The sequence below is a fragment of the Pseudopipra pipra genome, chromosome 5 (assembly GCF_036250125.1).
Source record: "Pseudopipra pipra isolate bDixPip1 chromosome 5, bDixPip1.hap1, whole genome shotgun sequence".
NCBI classification, from domain to species: Eukaryota; Metazoa; Chordata; class Aves; order Passeriformes; family Pipridae; genus Pseudopipra; species Pseudopipra pipra.
In genome coordinates, this window is record NC_087553.1 from 25,955,551 (window position 1) to 25,974,417 (window position 18,867).

The 18,867-nt window shown below is 52.3% G+C and overlaps 4 protein-coding genes across 4 annotated transcripts; 2 read left to right on the plus strand and 2 right to left on the minus strand.

The window, feature by feature from the left end:
• Window positions 1-132: 132 nt before the first annotated feature.
• On the minus strand, window positions 133-5,340 carry NAGA (alpha-N-acetylgalactosaminidase). The gene is made up of 8 exons (XM_064656726.1): window positions 5,121-5,340; window positions 4,574-4,748; window positions 4,253-4,430; window positions 3,878-3,972; window positions 3,055-3,216; window positions 2,397-2,594; window positions 2,036-2,179; window positions 133-1,787 (listed from the first exon to the last, which is right to left on the minus strand). The coding sequence occupies exons 1-8, from the start codon at window positions 5,285-5,287 to the stop codon at window positions 1,605-1,607; spliced, it is 1,302 nt and encodes a 433-aa protein (XP_064512796.1). The 5' UTR covers window positions 5,288-5,340; the 3' UTR covers window positions 133-1,604.
• Window positions 5,341-5,371: 31 nt separating this feature from the next.
• PHETA2 (PH domain containing endocytic trafficking adaptor 2) lies at window positions 5,372-12,432 on the plus strand. Its single transcript, XM_064656706.1, has 3 exons — window positions 5,372-5,582; window positions 6,897-6,993; window positions 7,511-12,432. The coding sequence occupies exons 1-3, from the start codon at window positions 5,424-5,426 to the stop codon at window positions 8,329-8,331; spliced, it is 1,077 nt and encodes a 358-aa protein (XP_064512776.1). The 5' UTR covers window positions 5,372-5,423; the 3' UTR covers window positions 8,332-12,432.
• A 196-nt stretch (window positions 12,433-12,628) lies between these two features.
• On the plus strand, window positions 12,629-15,189 carry SMDT1 (single-pass membrane protein with aspartate rich tail 1). The gene is made up of 3 exons (XM_064656745.1): window positions 12,629-12,847; window positions 13,405-13,545; window positions 14,916-15,189. Exons 1-2 carry the CDS (start codon window positions 12,692-12,694, stop codon window positions 13,540-13,542), a joined length of 294 nt encoding a protein of 97 aa, XP_064512815.1. The 5' UTR covers window positions 12,629-12,691; the 3' UTR covers window positions 13,543-13,545; window positions 14,916-15,189.
• Window positions 15,190-17,174: 1,985 nt separating this feature from the next.
• Window positions 17,175-18,696, minus strand: NDUFA6 (NADH:ubiquinone oxidoreductase subunit A6). The gene is made up of 3 exons (XM_064656741.1): window positions 18,523-18,696; window positions 18,224-18,339; window positions 17,175-17,368 (listed from the first exon to the last, which is right to left on the minus strand). The coding sequence occupies exons 1-3, from the start codon at window positions 18,647-18,649 to the stop codon at window positions 17,237-17,239; spliced, it is 375 nt and encodes a 124-aa protein (XP_064512811.1). The 5' UTR covers window positions 18,650-18,696; the 3' UTR covers window positions 17,175-17,236.
• Between the last annotated feature and the right edge of the window lie 171 nt (window positions 18,697-18,867).

The window sequence follows — 18,867 nt, forward strand, 5'->3', positions numbered from 1 at the left end:
CATCAGTCCAATTTCTGACAGGAAAGCAGTTCTATTTCTTAGCATAGTTCCTGTTTTGAGGTAACGGCCCTGTAATCCTGCATTAACCACGCAGTTATAGCTAGCAACACTAAACAAACATGAGACAGAGTCTGTGATCTGCTTCCCTTTATTTCAATTTATTTGCCTCAATCACTTCCCATGAACAAAGCCAGCTCCTTGTTTGTTAGCAAGTCCTTCCTTAATAGCACTGCAATCACTGTGTTCAGTATCTTGATGCTGCACTCAGAGAAAGTTTCTAGAAGTGGCCAGAATCAGCCATTTGGTCTTGCAGGAACCAGAGTGGGCAGATGATGAGGAACCCTTCGGAGAGATGAACAAAACCAGAACTTTTTTTGCCTAATCTAAAATGTGGTATTTCCCCAGTCTGAGGCTTAATCTTGTGTCAGTGCCCTGGGCTGCAATCTTCATGAATGCTGCACCCCTCTCTGTGGGAGATGGGGTAGGCCATGTCATACCTAAACTCTTCCATAGGATGTGTGCTGTATGAAGGTGAAGCAGTTTTGAGGGCTTTGGCGTCTGTCCCACCACTCACTTCCAGTTTATTAGTGCAGGCTCCTCCTCAGGATGGAGCTGTGGATGTAGCTGCCCTTGGGAGAAGGAGGAGCCTTTCCCTGAGAAACTCTGAGTGTTAAACCTACTGGAGGACCTGAGCTGCCTCCTAGCAGGAATGTCGTTCTAGAAAGAACAGGATGCAACTTGCAGCTTGGAGGCACTGGTGATCACCTCAACTTGAGTACTGGCATCTTCCCAACACCACTTCTACACAACATGCTATGGCTCTTCAGTTTTTGGTGCTGTACCACAGCATGGCTGCTGGGATCATGCATGGAAGTTTTTGCTCTTCTCTGCTGTAAACTGCTGCCAGAGAGGCTTTAATACAATGCTAGCATGGATGCTAGGCTGCAGTAGTGCTGGCCTGTAGGATCCTGGCAGCAGGATCAGGCCTGCAAGTAAAGCCTCTCTGAAGAGCACCATCTTGCCTCCAGAAGTTCTTGGTAGTGGTGGGAGTAGATGGGAGGGATGCAGCCCTATTGACAACTCCTTACTCTAAGCCAAGCTGATTATAGCAAAAGGAAGGTGACCGGGTTTGATCCTTGAGATTAACGCCATTGCACATTTGGGCCTGGGGAGGAGAGGAGTGAAGGGAGAAGGGGGTGTTGCAACCCTAGAAGATAGTAAAGCATTCAAAGCCCTTCTACAGGTACAGTTCAAACAGCCCCTGCAATGGTCAGTGATACTCAGCTCAAAGCAGGGAAGTTCTCAGGTGTCAGAGCTGACAAACTCCAACAGTGGCTGGACTCTGCTTATATGGCATCTTCCACAGGAGGATCTCAAAGGGCTTTGCAGTCACTGAGGAATTATGCTCTGCACACCCTTAGGAGGCGGGTAACAAGAATTCCCGACTTACACAGACTGAGCAGACATCATCAAGCTGGTATTAAGGAATGGTGTCAGCAGTGCTGGGCACACCAGCAAAAGGCACTTGTTCAGTGAAGAGCCACGTGTCCCAGGGTCTCCCAGCTCACCCCGGCACTGGCCCACACCCCACCCACTGCACCTCATCACAGGAGGATGGGGCGGAGACCCTCGCCATGGGCTTGCTCTCGGACCACATGCCAGGGTTGCACCGGGAGTGCCGTGGGACGGAGATACCACATCACCACCCCTGAGGGGTTAATAACAACTGAGAAGTTGTCTCCTGTCTTTAAGCCACTGATGATCTTCCCGCTGTACACGTCTTGTACCTGGAAGAGAGAGATTTCCACAGACCTTTTATCTTGGGGTCCAGCTGTGGTCACTGACATAGCATAGCAGGACAGGGCACAGTAGTGGGCAACAGGAGGGTGACCCAGTGGGCAGCTGCCCCTTCATCCTGGACACATAGAGTGTGAGTCCTCCCTCCCACTCCTCCCAGAATGCATAGAGAGCTGGGAAGAGGGGGATCCAGGTGCCATAGGGCTGCCCTGCTATGCAGTGTATCAGTGGGGCTCACCTCATACACAGCATCCTCAGGGAAGTGGAGCTTGGCGAGGCTGGTGGTGTAGAGGAAGGGCATATCTGTCCTTCGGCTGAAGAAGACGAGGGCGCTGGCAGCCTGGGACAGTGGGCGCAGAAACACCTCGATGAGGGTTTTCTCCTAGGAGTGGGGATAAGTGGGTGAGGCAGAGCTGCTGGGACCAGCACTGGCCCATAACCTGTCTGACCTTGCCCTGTGGGGCTGCTATGCCAGCAGGCCTCCAGCTTTCACAGCTCTCCTGCTCTTGTTTCTCTGCATCACTTCCCTCTCCCTCCTTACTGTGATGCTCTGTGCTGCTCCTGTCTGCTCTCCCAAATGTGTCTGCCTTGTTCCTAACCTTGACAATCCTGCGCCCCTGAATTCCCAGGGGGTCCTGGTTGATCTGGATCATCAGGCGGTTCTGCAGGATCTCCTTAGCACTTGAGGAGATGGTGCGGAGATCCGTGGACATGAGGAGAGGAGCTGCCATCACTGTCCACAAGGCCATTTGAGAGCGTGACTGCTCGTAGCTAAGGCCAAAATTTCCAATGATGAGCTGGAAGGGAGACAGTGAAAAGATGTGAGAGGCAGAAAAAGGTTAGAAATTTGTCTGTTTGTCACCCTTGCTGATGCTGCTTCCTCCTGGGAGGGAGCTTGCCAGGGAAACCTCACACACACTTTCGCTTCCTCTTGAGCAGTCCACCACCAGGAGATCCCACCTCTGCCAACAGCACACATTCAAATGCACTCACTAACACCCTTCATTTCACCAATACTCCCCCTCAGTCCATGCAGGGAAGAAAAGAACACATGGATGACTTGTAAACTCAAACAGTGAAGGGTTCATTGCAACCATGCGGTTTTCCCAGAGCTTAGCCAAGGGCAACACCAGCTTTGCCTCTTTGCAGCAACAAGACTCCTGCTCTTGGCACTCGTCCTTTGCCCTGCCTATAGAAGAGGATCTCTGGAAATCCTCATCCCCAGACAGAGTCAGAGCACCCACCACCCAGCCGCACCATGTCCGGGTCATTCCAGTGACCGGGGCCAGCTGCTGGCTGCAGCACGTCCTGGTTTGTGAAGAACCAGTCTAGGATGGAAAGTACACTGTCCCAGGAGTCCTGGATGTCATCATAGTTACGCCACAAGTTGCAGACCTCTGCCAGGATGGTGTAGTTCACCTGAGGAGAAGAACGGGGTCAGGCAGCAGGGAAAATGGAACTGGTCTGCAAGGTGAGGGAGAAGAGGCAGCCCAAACTACTGAGAGCTGCATTGTCCAGAAAGTGTGTCAAAGACAGAGGGATCTGGAGAAGGGCAACATCATGTAGGGAGGGAGGACAAAGTCATGTCCCAGTATGACTGGGCACATGCCAGTATGATAGGATGTCTGGCAAAGCAACCACAGAGGCCTTGGGGAAATATGATCAGCTATCAGCTACAAGAGTGAGGGCAGCTTGGGATTGACTCAAAATGTGAAAGAGGAAGTACATGAATGCAACCAATTCTCAAGAAAGATATATTAGGAGGAATATCCTGTTTCAAGCACTGAAACCAGACGGGACCTGTCTCACAAGAAGAGACCGTCGGAGCAACTCCACACCAGCTGAGTAGGGTGGAGATGGCATACCCCAGGGCCTTCTTCCCACAAACTCCCCTCACTTAGCCATGCTGGGAACCCCAAATGTTCCCAGATGCCTGGCAGGGAGGCTACATCCCCTCTGCAGCACCACCCAGGGGCAGAGTGATAAGCAGGGTGTAGCACCTGGCTCCTGTGGCTCCAACAAGAGCTCCCCCAGCACACAGGGGACACAGGAAACTGCCACTGGATAGGACAACCCTCACCTTGGGGGGGAGCCCTCCCTGGTATGCTGGCCAGCTGCAGGAATAGACGATGGGGCGGCCTGTGGCGTTCAAAGCCCTCGCCATTTCTGGGTAGCCTTAGGGAGAGAAGATGACAACTGATGAAGAGGGTGGCTGGCAGCAGCCTGCGTCCCAACAGCAGCCTGTATTGCAGCCCACCCAGCAAGGGGAAACCCAGGCCAGCATGGCTTTCTGCCTTACACCAGCTCCAGGGCACCCAAACTCCCTCCGCTTTGCCCAGGAGTTGCAATAGGAGACAGAAGGAAAGAACCACTTGGCCAAATGTTTCTGCAGATGGCCAGCTGCCCCAACCAAAGCAGCAAGGGAAGAAGTACCAGATGGCCCATGAGCTTTTACCCTTTGCTTGCTCGTGTTCTGATGAGTAGCACCCATCCAGCTTTAGCATATCCACACCCCACTCTGCAAAGGTCTGGGCATCCTGCTTCACATCGTCCAGTGTGGTGCCTGGGTAGCCCCCACAGGTGAGGCTGCCCAGGTCGCCGTAAATGCCCAACTTTAGGCCCTTGGCATGGACCTGTAAGGAGAGGAGAGCTGCAAGGAGTGGATGCGGGGATCCAAGGTGTCTCCCAGGTGCCAGGGTCCTCCATCCCCTCCCAGTTCTCCCACCGTGGTGGCAGGGAGACACAGAAATCCCCACAAACCCCAGCAGGCACTCACATAGTCAGCCAGAGCCCTAATTCCACTAGGAAATCTCTCAGGATCGGGAACCAGCCGTCCTGCCGCGTCCCGCTGCTTGGCAGACCAGCAGTCGTCAATGTTGATGTACTGGTATCCCAGCACCCTCCATCCATCCTCTGCCAGCCGGTCTGCCATCTCAAAGAAGAGCTTCTCGCTGTGGGTTGAGGGGACATGGCAGGCTGAGACCCTGCAACCCCTGTGCCCCACTAGCTGTGGTAGGCAAAGGGATTTGGGGTTAGCTGGGGACTCTGGAGGGTTGATCGCTGCTGGGCTGGGTTGGGCCATAGGAAGGGCTCCTGTTTAAACCCCGTCAGGGTCCCGTTCGTTGACCTCACCGAGGGAAAGTGTTTCCCGACACGTCGCAAAGCCTGGCCACATCCTTCAGCTCCGGGGGCTCTCCAGCCCAGCACCGGGCGCCTGAGTCCCCCGCCTCCCACGCACATACACCCGGGATCCCAGGGACACAAACGCTGCCAGAGCTGTCGCAGGTCTGATGTCCGACCCGACGGCTCACCGCCCTGCTGACCTGATGCAGTTGTGGGGATCCGCCCGGCAGTCCACGTTGCAGCGGAACCTCTCCCAGGCCAGCCAGCCCATGGGGGGAGTGCGCGCCAGCCCGTTCTCCAGGGCCACGGAGGGCAGCGCCAGGGCTACGGCCACGGCCACGGCCAGGGCCACCCCGCTCGGCACCATCGTGCCCACCGCTGCCGCCGGGGCACAGAAAGACTCTTCCGTTCCCGGCCCGGCCCCGCTCACATGATGCCGCCCACATCACCTGACTGCCTGCCCCCGCCTCCCGCCCGGCCCGGGGCCACCGGGACCCGCCGGCATGGCACAGCACCGTCCTGCGCCCCACAGCCGGGGCATCCCGTTCATATCGCCCCCCCCCCCGCACTGCTGCACCCTGTCAATATCGCACCCCGTCCGTACTGCACCCCACTGCTTGCTGCAACGCGCAGCTGCTGCCCACCAGCACCGCGCCCAGCCGGTACTGCACCCCATTGCCATCGCACCCCATTGCTGGCACCCTATCACCGCCGCACCCCGCGGCTGCTGCATCCCAATAGTTACACTGGGAGTGGGAGGTTTATGTCCCCCCGAGGTTGGGACCCCGCAGGAGTGTCGGGAGGAGCAAAGGGGTGCGGGAGGACGCGGCTCCGGGCAGGCTGCGGTGCCCCCCGCCCCCCGCTCCTGCTGCCGCGGCCGCCGGTGGGGCGGTGCTGCCGGCGCGGCGGGACGGCCCCAGCGGCCGTAGGAGCCCTCCCCCGCTCGCGGCCGGGGCTGGGCTGCCCCGCACCGCACCGCCGAGCAGGAGCGGCCGGAGGTGAGCCGGGACGGGCCGGGACCGGGAGCCGTTGTCCCGCTGTCGGGACAAGCTGGGCAAGGGACCGCTGGGCAAGGGCCAGGTGGCGGCGGGGCCGGGACCGAGCGGCGGCGGGGCAGGCGCGGGGCCGCGGGGGTGGGAGGCACACGGCGAACACACACACGGAGGGGCACACACGCACACAAAGACACGCTGCCCGATTGCACAGGCGTGCGCCCGCACACAAAGACAGAGCCCAGCACTGCACACTGCGACCCCCGCAGCCCCCTCGCATCAGGGCTGGTGAGGGCCCGCAGCCAGAGTGTGCCGGGCTGGAGGTTCCCCAGGGTGCCGCGCCGAGGATAGAGCAACCCCGGGGAACCGCCTTTCCTTGTGTCTGATCGGGGTCTTGTGCATTTTCATACCGGGATCCGTGCCCCCAGATCCTCAGCCCTGCCCCGCAAGCCCTGATGGGGGAGAAGGGCTCAGGGAGGGATTCTGGAGGTTGCTCAGCAGTAGGGCGCTCCCCACGACCGGATCTGACCAGGGAGTGGTGGCTATGGTTTGTTTTCTGCATATTTCTGTGTGTGGAGTTTTAGCGGTCGGACATCCTTTTACAGTTGTACAATCCACAAAGGCTGTGCTGGCTCTGTCCTTCGAGGCTCTGTCCTCCTCTACGTGCCGAACTGCCTGCCATAGGGCCTCTGCAAATGGGACAGTGACAGCTTCTACAAAGCCTCTTTTTTTTTTTTAATAAAACCAAAACAAAGCCTCAGGAGCCAGAAAACAAACCCACAGGAGCACTGGCCTGAGCTGGGATGGAGTTCAGGCTTTGAAGCTAATGCATGTGCCCCCAGTTTTGCCACCATGGCTTCCAGAGCTGCCTGCCTGCGCTGAGGACTCTGGCTTTCTGGGGTGGGAGTGGTGCAGCTCTTAGCTCTTTTGGTCCAAACTGTTCTGGTTCATGACTCCCTCTCTGCCATCTTTTTTTCAACAAAGGATGGGGCTCATCACAGTGAAGCTTTGGAGACCCTCAACGAGGGAGCAGCCCAACCAAGGAAGACAGCAAGGGATTGCAGTCTGACCCACACAGCTGGTATGGCACCTTGCACCCCACTGCTGGTGAACCTGCCAGGGCTGAGCGTTCTGCTGCCGGGAGGGCTGTTGGGAGTGGGTGGTCCTGCATGGAGACAGGGAGTGGGGAGAGGGTGCTGAAATGGAAGTTTCAGACCCCCTTGGGTCTGAAACATTCTCCTTTTCCTGCCCTCTAATAGAGAGCAAAATTAATGCCTTGCAGACACAGAGGCCAATTTCTTTGATGTGCCCCATAAAAAAAAAGCAAAGTAGGATACTCATGGAATAAGAAATTAAACAGTGATGTTGGCATTCCCAGAGAAGGCAGGTGTCTTGGTGGTGGGGCTCTGATGATGACCTCCTCTTTGCAGCAGTGAGGAACTAGCCTGCCCTTTGTAGGGGTGCCTGCTGGATTAGATGCTGTCCTGCATTGCTGGCTGCTGGAGTCCTGCTTTTCCCTAGGGGCAGGATCAGGCCTCTTCTGGTGGGGCCTGTTCCACACACTGAGACAACTTCCCCCTCTCTTCCTCTGCTCCTAGGCAGGGTGATGAAGCTGAATGAGCGAAGCGTGGCCCACTATGCCACCTGTGACTCACCCGCTGACCATGCCGGCTTCCTGCGCAAGCGGGTGGAACGGCACCACCACCATGCCCACCACTACAGCACCTCCTACCAGCGCCGCTGGTTTGTCCTCAAGGGCAATCTCCTCTTCTACTTTGAGGAGCGGGAGAGCCGTGAGCCCGTGGGGCTGGTGGTCCTGGAGGGCTGCACCGTGGAGCTGTGTGAGGCTGCTGAGGAATTCGCCTTTGCCATCCGCTTTGACGATGCTGGCGCCAGGGCTTATGTGCTGGTGGCTGACGGGCAGGCTACCATGGAGGCCTGGGTGAAGGCACTTTCGCGGGCCAGCTTCGACTACATGCGGCTGGTGGTAAAGGAGCTGGAGAAGCAGCTGGAGGAGGCTTGCAAGAGCTTGGCCGCTTGCCGCAAGTCTCCACGGAGGTCCTCCTCCTCTGGCAGGAAGAGGCATCTCTCCAACCCGGCCTTGCTGCCTCTCCAGGAGAAGCCTTCCATCCTGGAGAACGGTTACTCCACATGGGGTAGCGGTGGTTGTATCCCCGGTGGGGCTGCCTGCCCTGACCATGATGGGGGGCAAGCAAAGCCCCCACCCCTGCCTCCTCGCCGGCGCTCAGCCACTGGCAGCGCCACAGGGTCCCCAGCGCCCAGCCTCTCACCAGCCATGCTGGAGAGCCCAGTGTCACCAGACACGATCTGTTTCTCCAAGCTGCACAACTGGTACGGGCAGGAGATCGTGGTGCTGAGACGAGAGTGGCAGGAGAGGCAGAAGAGGGGACACCTGTGACTGAGGGCGCAGGATGCAAGTCACCAGCCAGCTGATGCCTATCAGTCTGTCTCCCACATGGGAAGAGCAGAGCAAAGGACTCAGTGGCTGAGTGTGCAGTGTGTGTATGCTTCAGAGGGTGTGTGGAAGGGATCCGAGTCTTCCCCAAACTTCATGTTTCACTTCCATGAGGCTTTGTACAGCCGGAGTGTGTAATACCAGGAGAGCCACCTCTGAACTCTCCTCTGCTGGTGATACGAGGTGTGGAGGGGGCCCAAATCAGCATGTATGCAACAAACCTCAGCCGAAAGGCTTGGCCCCTTGCTGTCTTGGCGGGCATGCTTCATCACCCACCTCTCATTCACCACTTTTTTTTGGTTTTGTTTCTCAGTGTGGAAGTTTGCACGGGTCAGCGTTTATTATTATCTGTGGTCTTGCGCCAAAGTCCTTCTGCTTTTGTTCTTTTGCTGCAGATAAGGCTGGGCTCTTATGAAGTGCCTCCAGCGGGCCACTGGCCCTGGCGTGTGCCTCCAGCCTTGTACCTCTCTCACCACAGGACATGTGTGAGCCACTGCAGCTGTGGCTGGCCCAGGAGCTGGGGCTCTTGCGTTGTCTTTTTTTTTTTTACTTTTCTTTACTGACCCTTCTTCCAGCTAAATTCTTCAGGATGTGGATATCACAGGCTTGCATCTGTCTCTTTGTGTGCTCATGCTCAGCAACAGGGCTGAAATGGAGACACAGAGAGTGGCCTGAAGCAACAGTGAGGACCAGGAGCTCCCCAGGGCTTATCTGGACTCTGTCAAGTGGTAATCAAGCCTGTTACTATTTCGGGCTCAAGCTTTCCCTGTTCCAAAACAGGGATGCTAAAGCCTCTTCACCTAGCCAAGAGTAAATTTCTCAGCCTTTGTTCAGACCACAGCTCCTGCAAAGTGCCATATAGGGCTCAGTCAGCTCATTAGGCTGCTTGCCCAAGAGGGTGTCCAGAGCCACACCCTTGCTGGGCCTCTCGTTATGGCTCTGCGCAACTCCTGGCAGTGCTGCACAGTCAGAGGAGAGGCTTTGGAGGAGCAGGGAAGAGGAGAGAGCTGGTCTCGGGAGGAAAAGTGAAGGTGTGGGAGTGATTTACAGGTAGCAGTGACTGTGCGTTGGTGGTGTCTGGGCTTGCCTCTCTAGCATCGAAGCCATATCGCTGCTTTCTACCAAGCCAGCACTTGGCCTGCCTGTGCTTCCCTCTGACTTTGTCTCAGCATTGCTTGGCTGATTCCTGTAGCACATCTCATCTTCCCAGCGGGCTGGGAGGGCTGCAGGGAGGCATGCCTGTCACCTCACTGCAGAAACAGACTTGTCCATCAGTAGGTCAGAAACCTTGGCCACAAGGCAGACGGTACAAGTAGGTGGATGCCAAGTCCAGGGACTAGAACACCTTGGAGTTGGGGTTTATAAATCTCCCTTATCCTCTTGGCAAGGGCTGTTTTTCAAATTAAAAAATATATGTGAAGTAGTCATGTGCTTCCTATCTAAAAATGGAAAAACCTGGTTTTATTGCCCTGTTTTATTAAGGAGCCTTGCTGGGAAAGCAAAAGGCCGTTCCAGGTCATGACTGGCTGGAACCTATTTTGCTTTTTTGGAGTTAAATGCACTCAACTTTATACTTTGCAATAGCCAGTAGAGAATGCCAGTGCAGAAATCAAATTAATTCCAGTAACTCGTGGTGCCTTTGAAAATATAAATCTCTGGTAGTTTTGGATGATGAGCTTCCAGCCTCCTGCCTAATTATGGCTCAATGGTGTATTAGAGGAAATCTTAAATCAGATCTTAGCAATATGACTTCAGGCAGTGACAGTGTAACCTCCACTTACAAGTGATGCTATCCAGTCCTCTCCAGTTTGTGCCTGTATTTCTTCACAGTAAGGATCTTCAGGTTTGGGAGGATTATTTTTGTTCTGTTTTGAAGTGAAAATAGTTCAGAAAAAGCAGGAGCGGGTGGCCATGGGTCAGGCCCCAGGCTCTGTCAGCAGCCCAGCTGGTTGGACAGAGGAGTCAGTTCTGCCTCCCTACCTGCAGCTTGAAGAGTTCAGTACTGCAGCATTCCTGTCTGTGAACCCATTCCCTTCCCCATACCAGGGCAGCAGCATCAGGGAATCACACTACCTAGTGCCTCTTTGCTCTGAGCGTGGGTATTTTGGGGCCAAGGTCAAATTTGTTAAGCGTTTTCCTGTGGTTATTTTTTTAAAATGTAATACAGAGAGAAAAATATTTCCGATGTCTCAGACTTACATAAGGCAGTTTGACGGTAAAGATTTAACTTCTGAAACCAGTCAAAATGTAGTGGCAGTTCCTACAAGAGATCCAAGAATTGGGAACGACTTAAAAAAAGAAAATAAATTAACAAAGCCAGTTCTGTCAGAACTGGGACTGAAACAGTATTATTCATTTAAGGGCAGTTTCACTTTTAAGAAGCTGAGTTTGTTTTAATAAGCCAGGATTGTACTCATAACACTACTAAAGAGCTTATATTTAATGCTTTAATCTGTCCCATTCAAATGGCACAATTTCCACGCTACCTACCTTTGCGTTAGCACATATCCCAGCTAAATCCTAAATCCTGCAAATGAGGCTCTGCGCTCTGCTTTCTGTCTAATCGCATTTGGAGTAATTTTGTGTTTTATTCTGCAGCACTGACAAGAAAATGGCTGAATCCTGATCCGCATTTGTGCTCAGCCCAGCTGTCCATGGGCCTTTGCTAGGTTTCCAAAGCACTGTGTGACTTTGGATGCACTTGATCGGGGCTTCCTCACTATTCCGCTCTCATAGCAAGGTTGGCCCTTTTCTGAGTAAAAAGAGCCATAATTGGAGTCATGCCCAAATTTGTATGGGAATATGGTTTTTTTTTAATGACTGTTGCTGCTTGCTTCATTAGGCAGGAAGCATCTGGGTGCCCCTCTGCCTCCTCAGAGATGGAGACTATCAAACCAGCCCAGCTGAGAATTGGTTGTGCTGGCAGAGTCTTTGAAGCAGCTCACAGGCTGGAGGTTGGGATTTCAGGTTCCTGAAATTGCACATGCAGCTGGCTAATGGAGCATCCTGTCTGTCTGCAGGCAGACATCATTACAGGAAAGGCAGAGAGTTTTCACTGCACATCATCCCTGGCAGCAAAATAAGACTAATTGCCACACATGGGTTTTTCTCCAGCCATTCAGGTTTGGACTGTTTCACCTCCTGCTTCCACTTTCCCTTATTAATTTTTAAAAATAGAGAATGTCTGGGCTGCACAAAACAGGTTCCTTGGCATAGGGGGAGCTGAATGCTAAAGCTGAATGGGTACTTTTCTTAAGGTACTGAATTTAAGATCCTTTTCTAAGAGTTTTCTTTAGCATAATAATGCAAAAGCAATGAGAGAAAAATGCTAAAATTTAAAAGAAGACTGAAAGACGGAGGGCAATTCTATCATGGCCTTTGTAAGCTATGGCGAGAAGGGTTCCCAATCCTGCTAAAATACTTGACGAAATCCTTAAATTTTTTTCTGAGGATGGCATTTAAGATTTAAGCCTGTGATAGTATTTCTGCACATCTTTTTTGTTAAACTGTGTTGATGTTTTCCACTGAATCCAGGTCCTAGCGGCAAGAGTAACCTGAAGGTTTTCCCCGTGGCCACTGCTAGCCATTTGTTGGACAATCCTGACCGGGATCAGACATTTTCTGTTACAGTAGCTACTGCATTAATTGGGGGGGGAGAGGCGGGGAGTGACCCCTCCATCTTAACCTCTCTCGACTGCCTTTGCAGAGAAGCTTAAAGAATCCCCACTGAAATGCACGTGGAGTTCCCGTGTCCGGGGCACCTCGGCACTACCAATTGCGTCCTATCCGCACAATTACCTGGCAACACTACGAGCAACCCGCGGGGACACTCCCGCCTTCCCAAGGGCTTCTATTTTAGGTAGGACGGCGTGTTCTATTTTTTAGGAGACGGTTTTGCATGCGCCTTTGTTTTACACGCGGAACTTGTATTATACATTTCATTACTTTGTTAGCGTTTGTTTTACACGCGAAACTTGTATTACGAATCTCATTTACGTTGTTCAGCGTTTGTATTTTATGCTAAATAAACCGGTTTGATTTGTAGCCCGTGAGCCCCTCCGGGAGTGTCTACAGGGCCTGGGCATTCCCGCCCGGCGCGGTTTTCCCGGTGGAGCCCTCTCGGAAGGGGTGGGAGGCTGCCCTCTTCCTTCCCTCCTCCCGGCCACCGGGGGCTCCCCCGCCCGGGAAAGGGGGCGCGGCCCCGCCTCGCGCACGCGCAGCGCCTCTCTCGCCGCCTCTTCTCAAGCCTCGCGAGATCCCGGGTGACGCCCGGGCTCGGCCGCGGCTCAGGGCAGGCGGGACGATGGCGGCAGCAGGCGGGCGGCTCTTGGCGGCGACGGCGGCTCGCTCGGGGCGGGCGGGCTGGAGCGGGCCGCGCGGCGCCTCGGCCGTCTCGCTGGTGCCCTCCCGAAGCGCCACCGTCACCCGCAGCGGCGCCATTTTGCCCAAGCCGGTTAAGGTGAGCGAGGGGCGAGCGGGTGGGGGCGGCAACGGACGGCAGCGGTAGCCAATCGGTGCGGGCGCAGCTGCTGTGGGCGGGGCTGGGCGGTGAGTGACAGAGCCTGGGCCAATGAGGGGAGCGACTGTAGGCGGGGCGGGCACACGGAAGCTCGGCACCGGGAGGGTGATGGGGGCGGCCCCCGAGCGGGCCGGCGCTGGCCCGGACCGTGTCCCCCCGAGACGGGCGGCGCTGGCCTGGCTGTGCTCGGTGGGCAATAAGGCGGAAATCAACACCCGCCTGCGTACACCCTCTGCCACCGGCGACCTTGCTAAGCCACGGGTGTTCCCTGCCCCGGACTCCCCGCGGGTTCCAGCTCCCTGGTGTTGGAATGTTTATAATACTATAGTACTCTAATAAAGCGCGATGCGGTGACGGGGGTTGGCACTAGGGACGGCAAAGCGTTCCTCCCGCCGCTTCCCGGGCCCTCCGCGGGCCGGCGGAGCCGGGAGTGTACCGGTTCAGCCGAAGTGCCACTTGCTGGTAAAGATCCACCTTTTCCAATCGACTCCTTGCAGACGCCCTTCGGCCTCCTCAGAGTGTTCAGCGTCGTGATCCCTTTCCTGTATGTTGGTACTCAGATCAGTAAGAACTTCGCAGCCTTACTTGAAGAACATGATATCTTTGTCCCAGAGGATGATGATGACGATGATTAAAGGGTATGTCACTAACTGCACCGTCAATCTAATTATTTGTGCTTCCCGTTTGGCTTGGGGCAGGGAGGAGAATCTCAGATAAGGAAATACAGACAGCAACAGCTCAAAAGGTACATTTGCAGTTAAACACACGGACACGGATTTGCCTTTGGCTATGAACTTTTTTGTTCTTTTATACCAGAGTAGGCCAGACTGGTATCTGTGAAATCTTCACACCATACATTCACTAGAAATCAGAGTATACTGATGGAGTTTTAGATCTTGTCAGTTGAATCAGAAATAAACTGTAGTCAGTGAGGCTCTATACTGCAGACAGAACAGAGAGACTTCAGTGTTACTACATTATGCATGCAAAGAAGGGCAACAGAGCTGGTGAAGCAGCTGGAGCACAAGTCTTATAAGGAGCAGCTAAGGGAGCTGGGGTGTTTAGCCTGGAGAAAAGGAGGCTCAGGGGACACCTTACTGATCTCTACAACTACCTGACAGGAGGTTGTAAAAAGGTGGGTGTTAATCTGTTCTCCCAAGTAACAAGTGATAGGACAAGAGGAAATGGCATTAGGTTGTGCCGGGGGAGGTTTAGATTGGATATTAGGAAACATTTCTTCACTGAAAGGTTTGTACAGCATTGGAACAGGCTGCCCAGGGAAGTGGTTGTGTCACACTCCCTCGCGGTATTTAAATGATGTGTAGATGTGGCACTTAGGGACACGGTTTAGCAGTGGACATGGCAGTGCTGGGCTAACAATTGGACTCAATGAACTTGAAGGTCTTTTCCAACCTAAATGATTCTGTGATTTTGTTCTACTTGTTTACCTGTTTAAAAGCTTTTTTGCTAACTCACAGAATGACTGTTTTAAAAGAGAGTCACTTATTGTCTGAAACTCTGATATAGGTGAAACTCTGATATAGGTGAACAATTTCAGAGAATTCCAGAACCCATCAGAACAAACTGTCTGGTGGGTGTTACAACATTGATTTCTGAGTAGTTGGATCATTCAGACTCATTGGAGAAAGAAAGAGTCAAAATAATTCACCTCTGTCTGCGCTACACTACACTTTCTACCATTTTATGTTATTCTGTTTGGCTTGGCCTTTTGTAAAGATTTGACTTTGGGTGTATTTGATTCTTTATAGAACAAAGAAACTGTTTTAAAGATGTTATTGTAAACAGTGTTGCTTTGTAATCGTTTTGGTGGATGTACTCCACTTGATAAGGGTGTTTTCCAGCATGCACTGTGCAGCTAAAAACAAAGACTTAAAAGATTGTAAACACTGCAGTGGCCAGTTGGAAACCTCCTTTACCTAAACCCCACCTTGTGTGGTTTTGGGAGGAGTGTTTCTGAAGAGTTAACAGCTTGTTATTTTATTTGCAGCACGGTAACAGAAGAACAGAAGGGAGAAAGCCATTGACAAAGCAATGATTCCAACGTCTGTCACCTGTTTTGTCCTTCCTAAACAGGACAGGGGGCTTTTCCCCCTTTTGCCAGTGAGTGTCCTGCGCATGAGGGAAATCTGTAGATCAGGGTTGAAGGAAGAGCACTGCATCCTTGCAGCCCTTGCACACGCTCACCTCATTAAAGACTGCTTGGATGCCTTGAATTAGCAATATGGAAAACACTTAATTAAAGATCAAGAGATTGAGATGTATGACTTTGGTCTTGTGTTTTTATTCATGTGGTGGGGAAAAAAATGTGCCTGTGTACTAGCATTTGTCTTAACCTTTCTCCTCTGTCTGTCTGTTCCAGTAAGGAGGCTCTCCTGATATTTATTTCCTCTTGTGAGTCCTCTCTGTGAGCCCTTTTCCTCAGGGGAAGCAGCAGCCCCACAACACAGCCCCATTAAAGAATGAAGTGCACATCAGCAATGGCACTGCGGTTCAGCAACCTGGCAGGTGATGGGACCGTGTCACTAATATCACCTCACTGAAGATCAAATACAGTATTATCATCACAGAGTTAAAAGTTTGCGTACCTTTGGTAAAAGCCTAAGATCACAAATGGCAAACTAACTTGCTGATGTCTTTTATAGCATTTAATCTCTGAACACTGAAAAAAAATGTTTAAATACTGGCTCCATGTACCTAATATTTCCTAGGTAGTTCGGTACTTCCTTCTGAATGAGCCCTAATATATTTGTTGTCTTAACTGTGTATAAACCTCAAGTCCTCTTTTCATAGAAGTGTTTACTATTGCATTTAAATCCTAGCATAATAGACTTAAAAGATCTTCTCTGCTGCTAGGGCACATGAAGAGCATCTTTAGTCACATCAGACCAGCTGTTTTCTCAAATTGAAACCTAGAAAGGTTAGTCAATTATTTATTTTTCTTAAGCCAGTGTCTCTCTTGTGGTTTCTGGTCATTAGCTCTGGCCTTGTATCTTGACTGCCCACTTTCTCCTTCTTTATTCATGTCACTGTTAAAAAGTTTCACTTAATGTCGCACACATTGGCACAGTGTATAGTTCAAACAGCCACACTTGCTCCCTTCTTCTTTGGCACAGCTTTGGATGTTTGCTCTGTAACTCTCCAGCATAGTTACAGAGACAAAAGGGAGCCTGCAATCTGAGTAACCCCAACAGCTGTAGCTGAAGGGAGATCTCAGGTTCTTGAGTCACTTGGTATCTGAGTTGCCCCCTCCTTCCCCAAGCCACCTGAGAAGTGGTTGTTCCAGTTCATCTGCTCTTGGGAGCCAAACATGTACCCACTCCTGTCTTCTATGCTGCCAAATTCCTTATCGCTGCTTTATCCCACGGTCTCTTCTGGCCCCTCCTGACTCTCTCAACCCTGTCCTTAAAAACACGCCACCCCTGAAGCCCCAAGGTACACTTACATACACATCCCTGAGGAGTGCTGTGTTGCAGTCCTCTTATGGGGAAGAAAGCCCCAGTATTTAGGCAGGATAAAACCAAGTTTGACTGTACTACAAAGATCCGATGCTGGTCACACCTGGGGGAGCTCTAGCACTGAGTTACCTCCTGAAAATCTGTTCTGACTGGTGACAGAACAAATTCTCCTTACCCTTCTCAAAAGGGAGCTAGTAATTCCTGATTCAATTAAGAAGGTGATGGTAGGACACCATCTCCTGCTAGGCATCAGAAGTTCTTACAGAGCTTTCCTATTCTAGATAACAGTACAACCCCCCATTTTTCCAGGTAATTTCATTTTACAGCAGGGAAATGGACTCTGCTGATGTCTTTATGCACAAAGGGATTTATATGCCTATTGGATTTCATGTATTCTCTGAGGAGGTAAACAGAGACTAGTGTCCAAGGGAAAAACAGCAGGTCAACAAAGTCACAGCATGAAACTGCAAGACACTACATGAATACAGATGGTCTCAAGCACAAGAGTATTTCTGTGACTACATTGGCTGTTCTGAAGACCTGCTCTTTCCTCCACAGAGCTAACACGTACAGACAGGGCTGCAGGCCAAGCACAAAGCCCCACAGCTAGGTTGTGTTGTGGTTATTCAGCAGACACCCCAGGGCAGATGATGGGACAAACGCTGCCCACTGAAAATACATATTGGCAAAACCGTGAAATCACAGCTCTTCAAACATCATAATCACTTGCATACACTCTGGATTCAGCTAGGCCTTAGACTCCTAATATGTTACACAATCTCTCTGTATGGTTTTTTTCTATTGTACAGAACTTTATTTGTAATATAAGGCAGGAAGACACAGAGTCAATCTCTCAGGGATCGTGGCCCGCATAGAATTTGGACAGAAAGTCTTTAGGTTGCGGGGTTTCCGTCTCATGGAAATACCTCATGACGTGAGTCCTCTGCTTCCATACATGAATGGTTTCTTGAAGCTCCATTTTCCCCTGAGCACAGACAGAAGAATTTTAGACCAGTTCTCAGTTAGAGCCCAAGTCTAACCTTACAGCAGCATGAAAGTTATTTCAATGCACTGAGAAACACCTAAGTAAAAAACAGTTCTGTACTCCTACAGACTGCTTGTATCACCTACACTGTGACACAAATATGCTGTTTCTGCCTTGTGACTTGACGTCTCTGCAGCATAGCTTCCCAGCCCTGTGAAACAGGCAAAGGATCTTGCCTCCTTCTTAAAAGCTGCATTGTTTCTCTCATGACCAGCACCTCCCATAAAATTCTACATAACATTCCTAATTTTCAAGTACCTCTATTGAATTTGTTTGAATAGCAGCACATTACCTGTAAAACTAAGCAGAACTACTGCCAAGTGCTTAGCACGAGTATCAGTGCCACAGAGATATTAAACTTAACTTCTTTATGACTCCACTCTATTGCACTGGTTTTGTAGGATGGCAGCACAGAGTAAAATGAGACTGCCTGGAATTGTCATCAACCGTACTACCTAGGATTTTATTTCCAGATTTTTCTCATCATGTAAAGACAGAGTAACTGTCTTGAAATGCATGAAATATAACAGGTGAGCATGGCAGTCCTTGGTTGGAAGCTTTCTAATGCATTAGAACTGCAGAGGTCAGTTACTGTGGCTCATTTAAAGATCTGCAAACCAGAACCAGTGCCCTGAGTGACAGAAATCTGTATTCAAGCCACTGGGACTTACGTGCATTAAGACTCTGTTCCTCTGCTTGCTAAAGCAGCATGATCCCTGATCAACAGGTTTAATGACATAGGTAAACCAATACGACTGCAAGAGACAACCCTTCCACAGCCCAAGCTGTTTGTACCTTAATAACCAGCATGTCTATCACCCGTGGATCCCTAATGTGGGCGTTCTTCATGAACATCTCCCGCACCTTGTTACGCCCCTGTTTCACCGTGATGTCCAGCTGGTACAGGTGTACTACAAGAAACACAACACCCACTGCGGTCATCCATATCGCGTTTTTCCCACCGGCGGCGTTCAACTCAACCCTCCAAAACGCTACCCGGCCGCTCGTTCATGCGCAGCCCGCCGGTTTCACCAATGTCATTAAGGCCGTTCCGACCTTGAGCACGAGCGGCAAGCTCCGCGCCCCTCACCCACCCGCGTTGGGCACCTCGCGGTACCACGCCCGGTACAGCTCCCTGACGCGCCGCTTCGCCTCGCCCAGGTCCCGGCTGAAGATCGGCTTCACCGCGGCCGACAGCGCTCCCTTGCCCGCCACCGCCATCTTGCTGCCGCCACCGCCCTGCTACCGCCCTCGGGAACACCCACGGCGCGGCAGAGCTCCTATTGGTCGGCTGTACTGCCACTCCGCCCGGCCAGCCGACGATCTCCCATCGGATTGGTCGGAGGAAACGCCAATCAGCGCTGTTTGCGAGGGGAGGACCACGCCGGATGGGCGGGGCTGCACCGTGTCCCGCCTCCCGGGCCTGTGGGGCCCGACCC

Bases quoted from the DNA above. Each gene is read 5' to 3' on its own strand.
- SMDT1 (XM_064656745.1), top strand. From the start codon at position 12,692: ATGGCGGCAGCAGGCGGGCGGCTCTTGGCGGCGACGGCGGCTCGCTCG. The intron at 12,848-13,404 runs GTGAGCGAGGGG...GACTCCTTGCAG, and splicing joins TTTTGCCCAAGCCGGTTAAG to ACGCCCTTCGGCCTCCTCAG.
- NDUFA6 (XM_064656741.1), bottom strand. From the start codon at position 18,649: ATGGCGGTGGCGGGCAAGGGAGCGCTGTCGGCCGCGGTGAAGCCGATC. The intron at 18,340-18,522 runs GTGGGTGAGGGG...TGTTTCTTGTAG, and splicing joins CCGCGAGGTGCCCAACGCGG to TACACCTGTACCAGCTGGAC. The intron at 17,369-18,223 runs GTACAAACAGCT...GTCTGTGCTCAG, and splicing joins TAGACATGCTGGTTATTAAG to GGGAAAATGGAGCTTCAAGA.
- PHETA2 (XM_064656706.1), top strand. From the start codon at position 5,424: ATGGCACAGCACCGTCCTGCGCCCCACAGCCGGGGCATCCCGTTCATA. The intron at 5,583-6,896 runs GTACTGCACCCC...TTTTCAACAAAG, and splicing joins ACCAGCACCGCGCCCAGCCG to GATGGGGCTCATCACAGTGA. The intron at 6,994-7,510 runs GTATGGCACCTT...CTCTGCTCCTAG, and splicing joins CAGTCTGACCCACACAGCTG to GCAGGGTGATGAAGCTGAAT.
- NAGA (XM_064656726.1), bottom strand. From the start codon at position 5,287: ATGGTGCCGAGCGGGGTGGCCCTGGCCGTGGCCGTGGCCGTAGCCCTG. The intron at 3,973-4,252 runs GTAAAAGCTCAT...TCTCTCCCTAAG, and splicing joins AGAACACGAGCAAGCAAAGG to GCTACCCAGAAATGGCGAGG. The intron at 2,595-3,054 runs GTGCGGCTGGGT...TCTCCCTTCCAG, and splicing joins ACTGGAATGACCCGGACATG to CTCATCATTGGAAATTTTGG.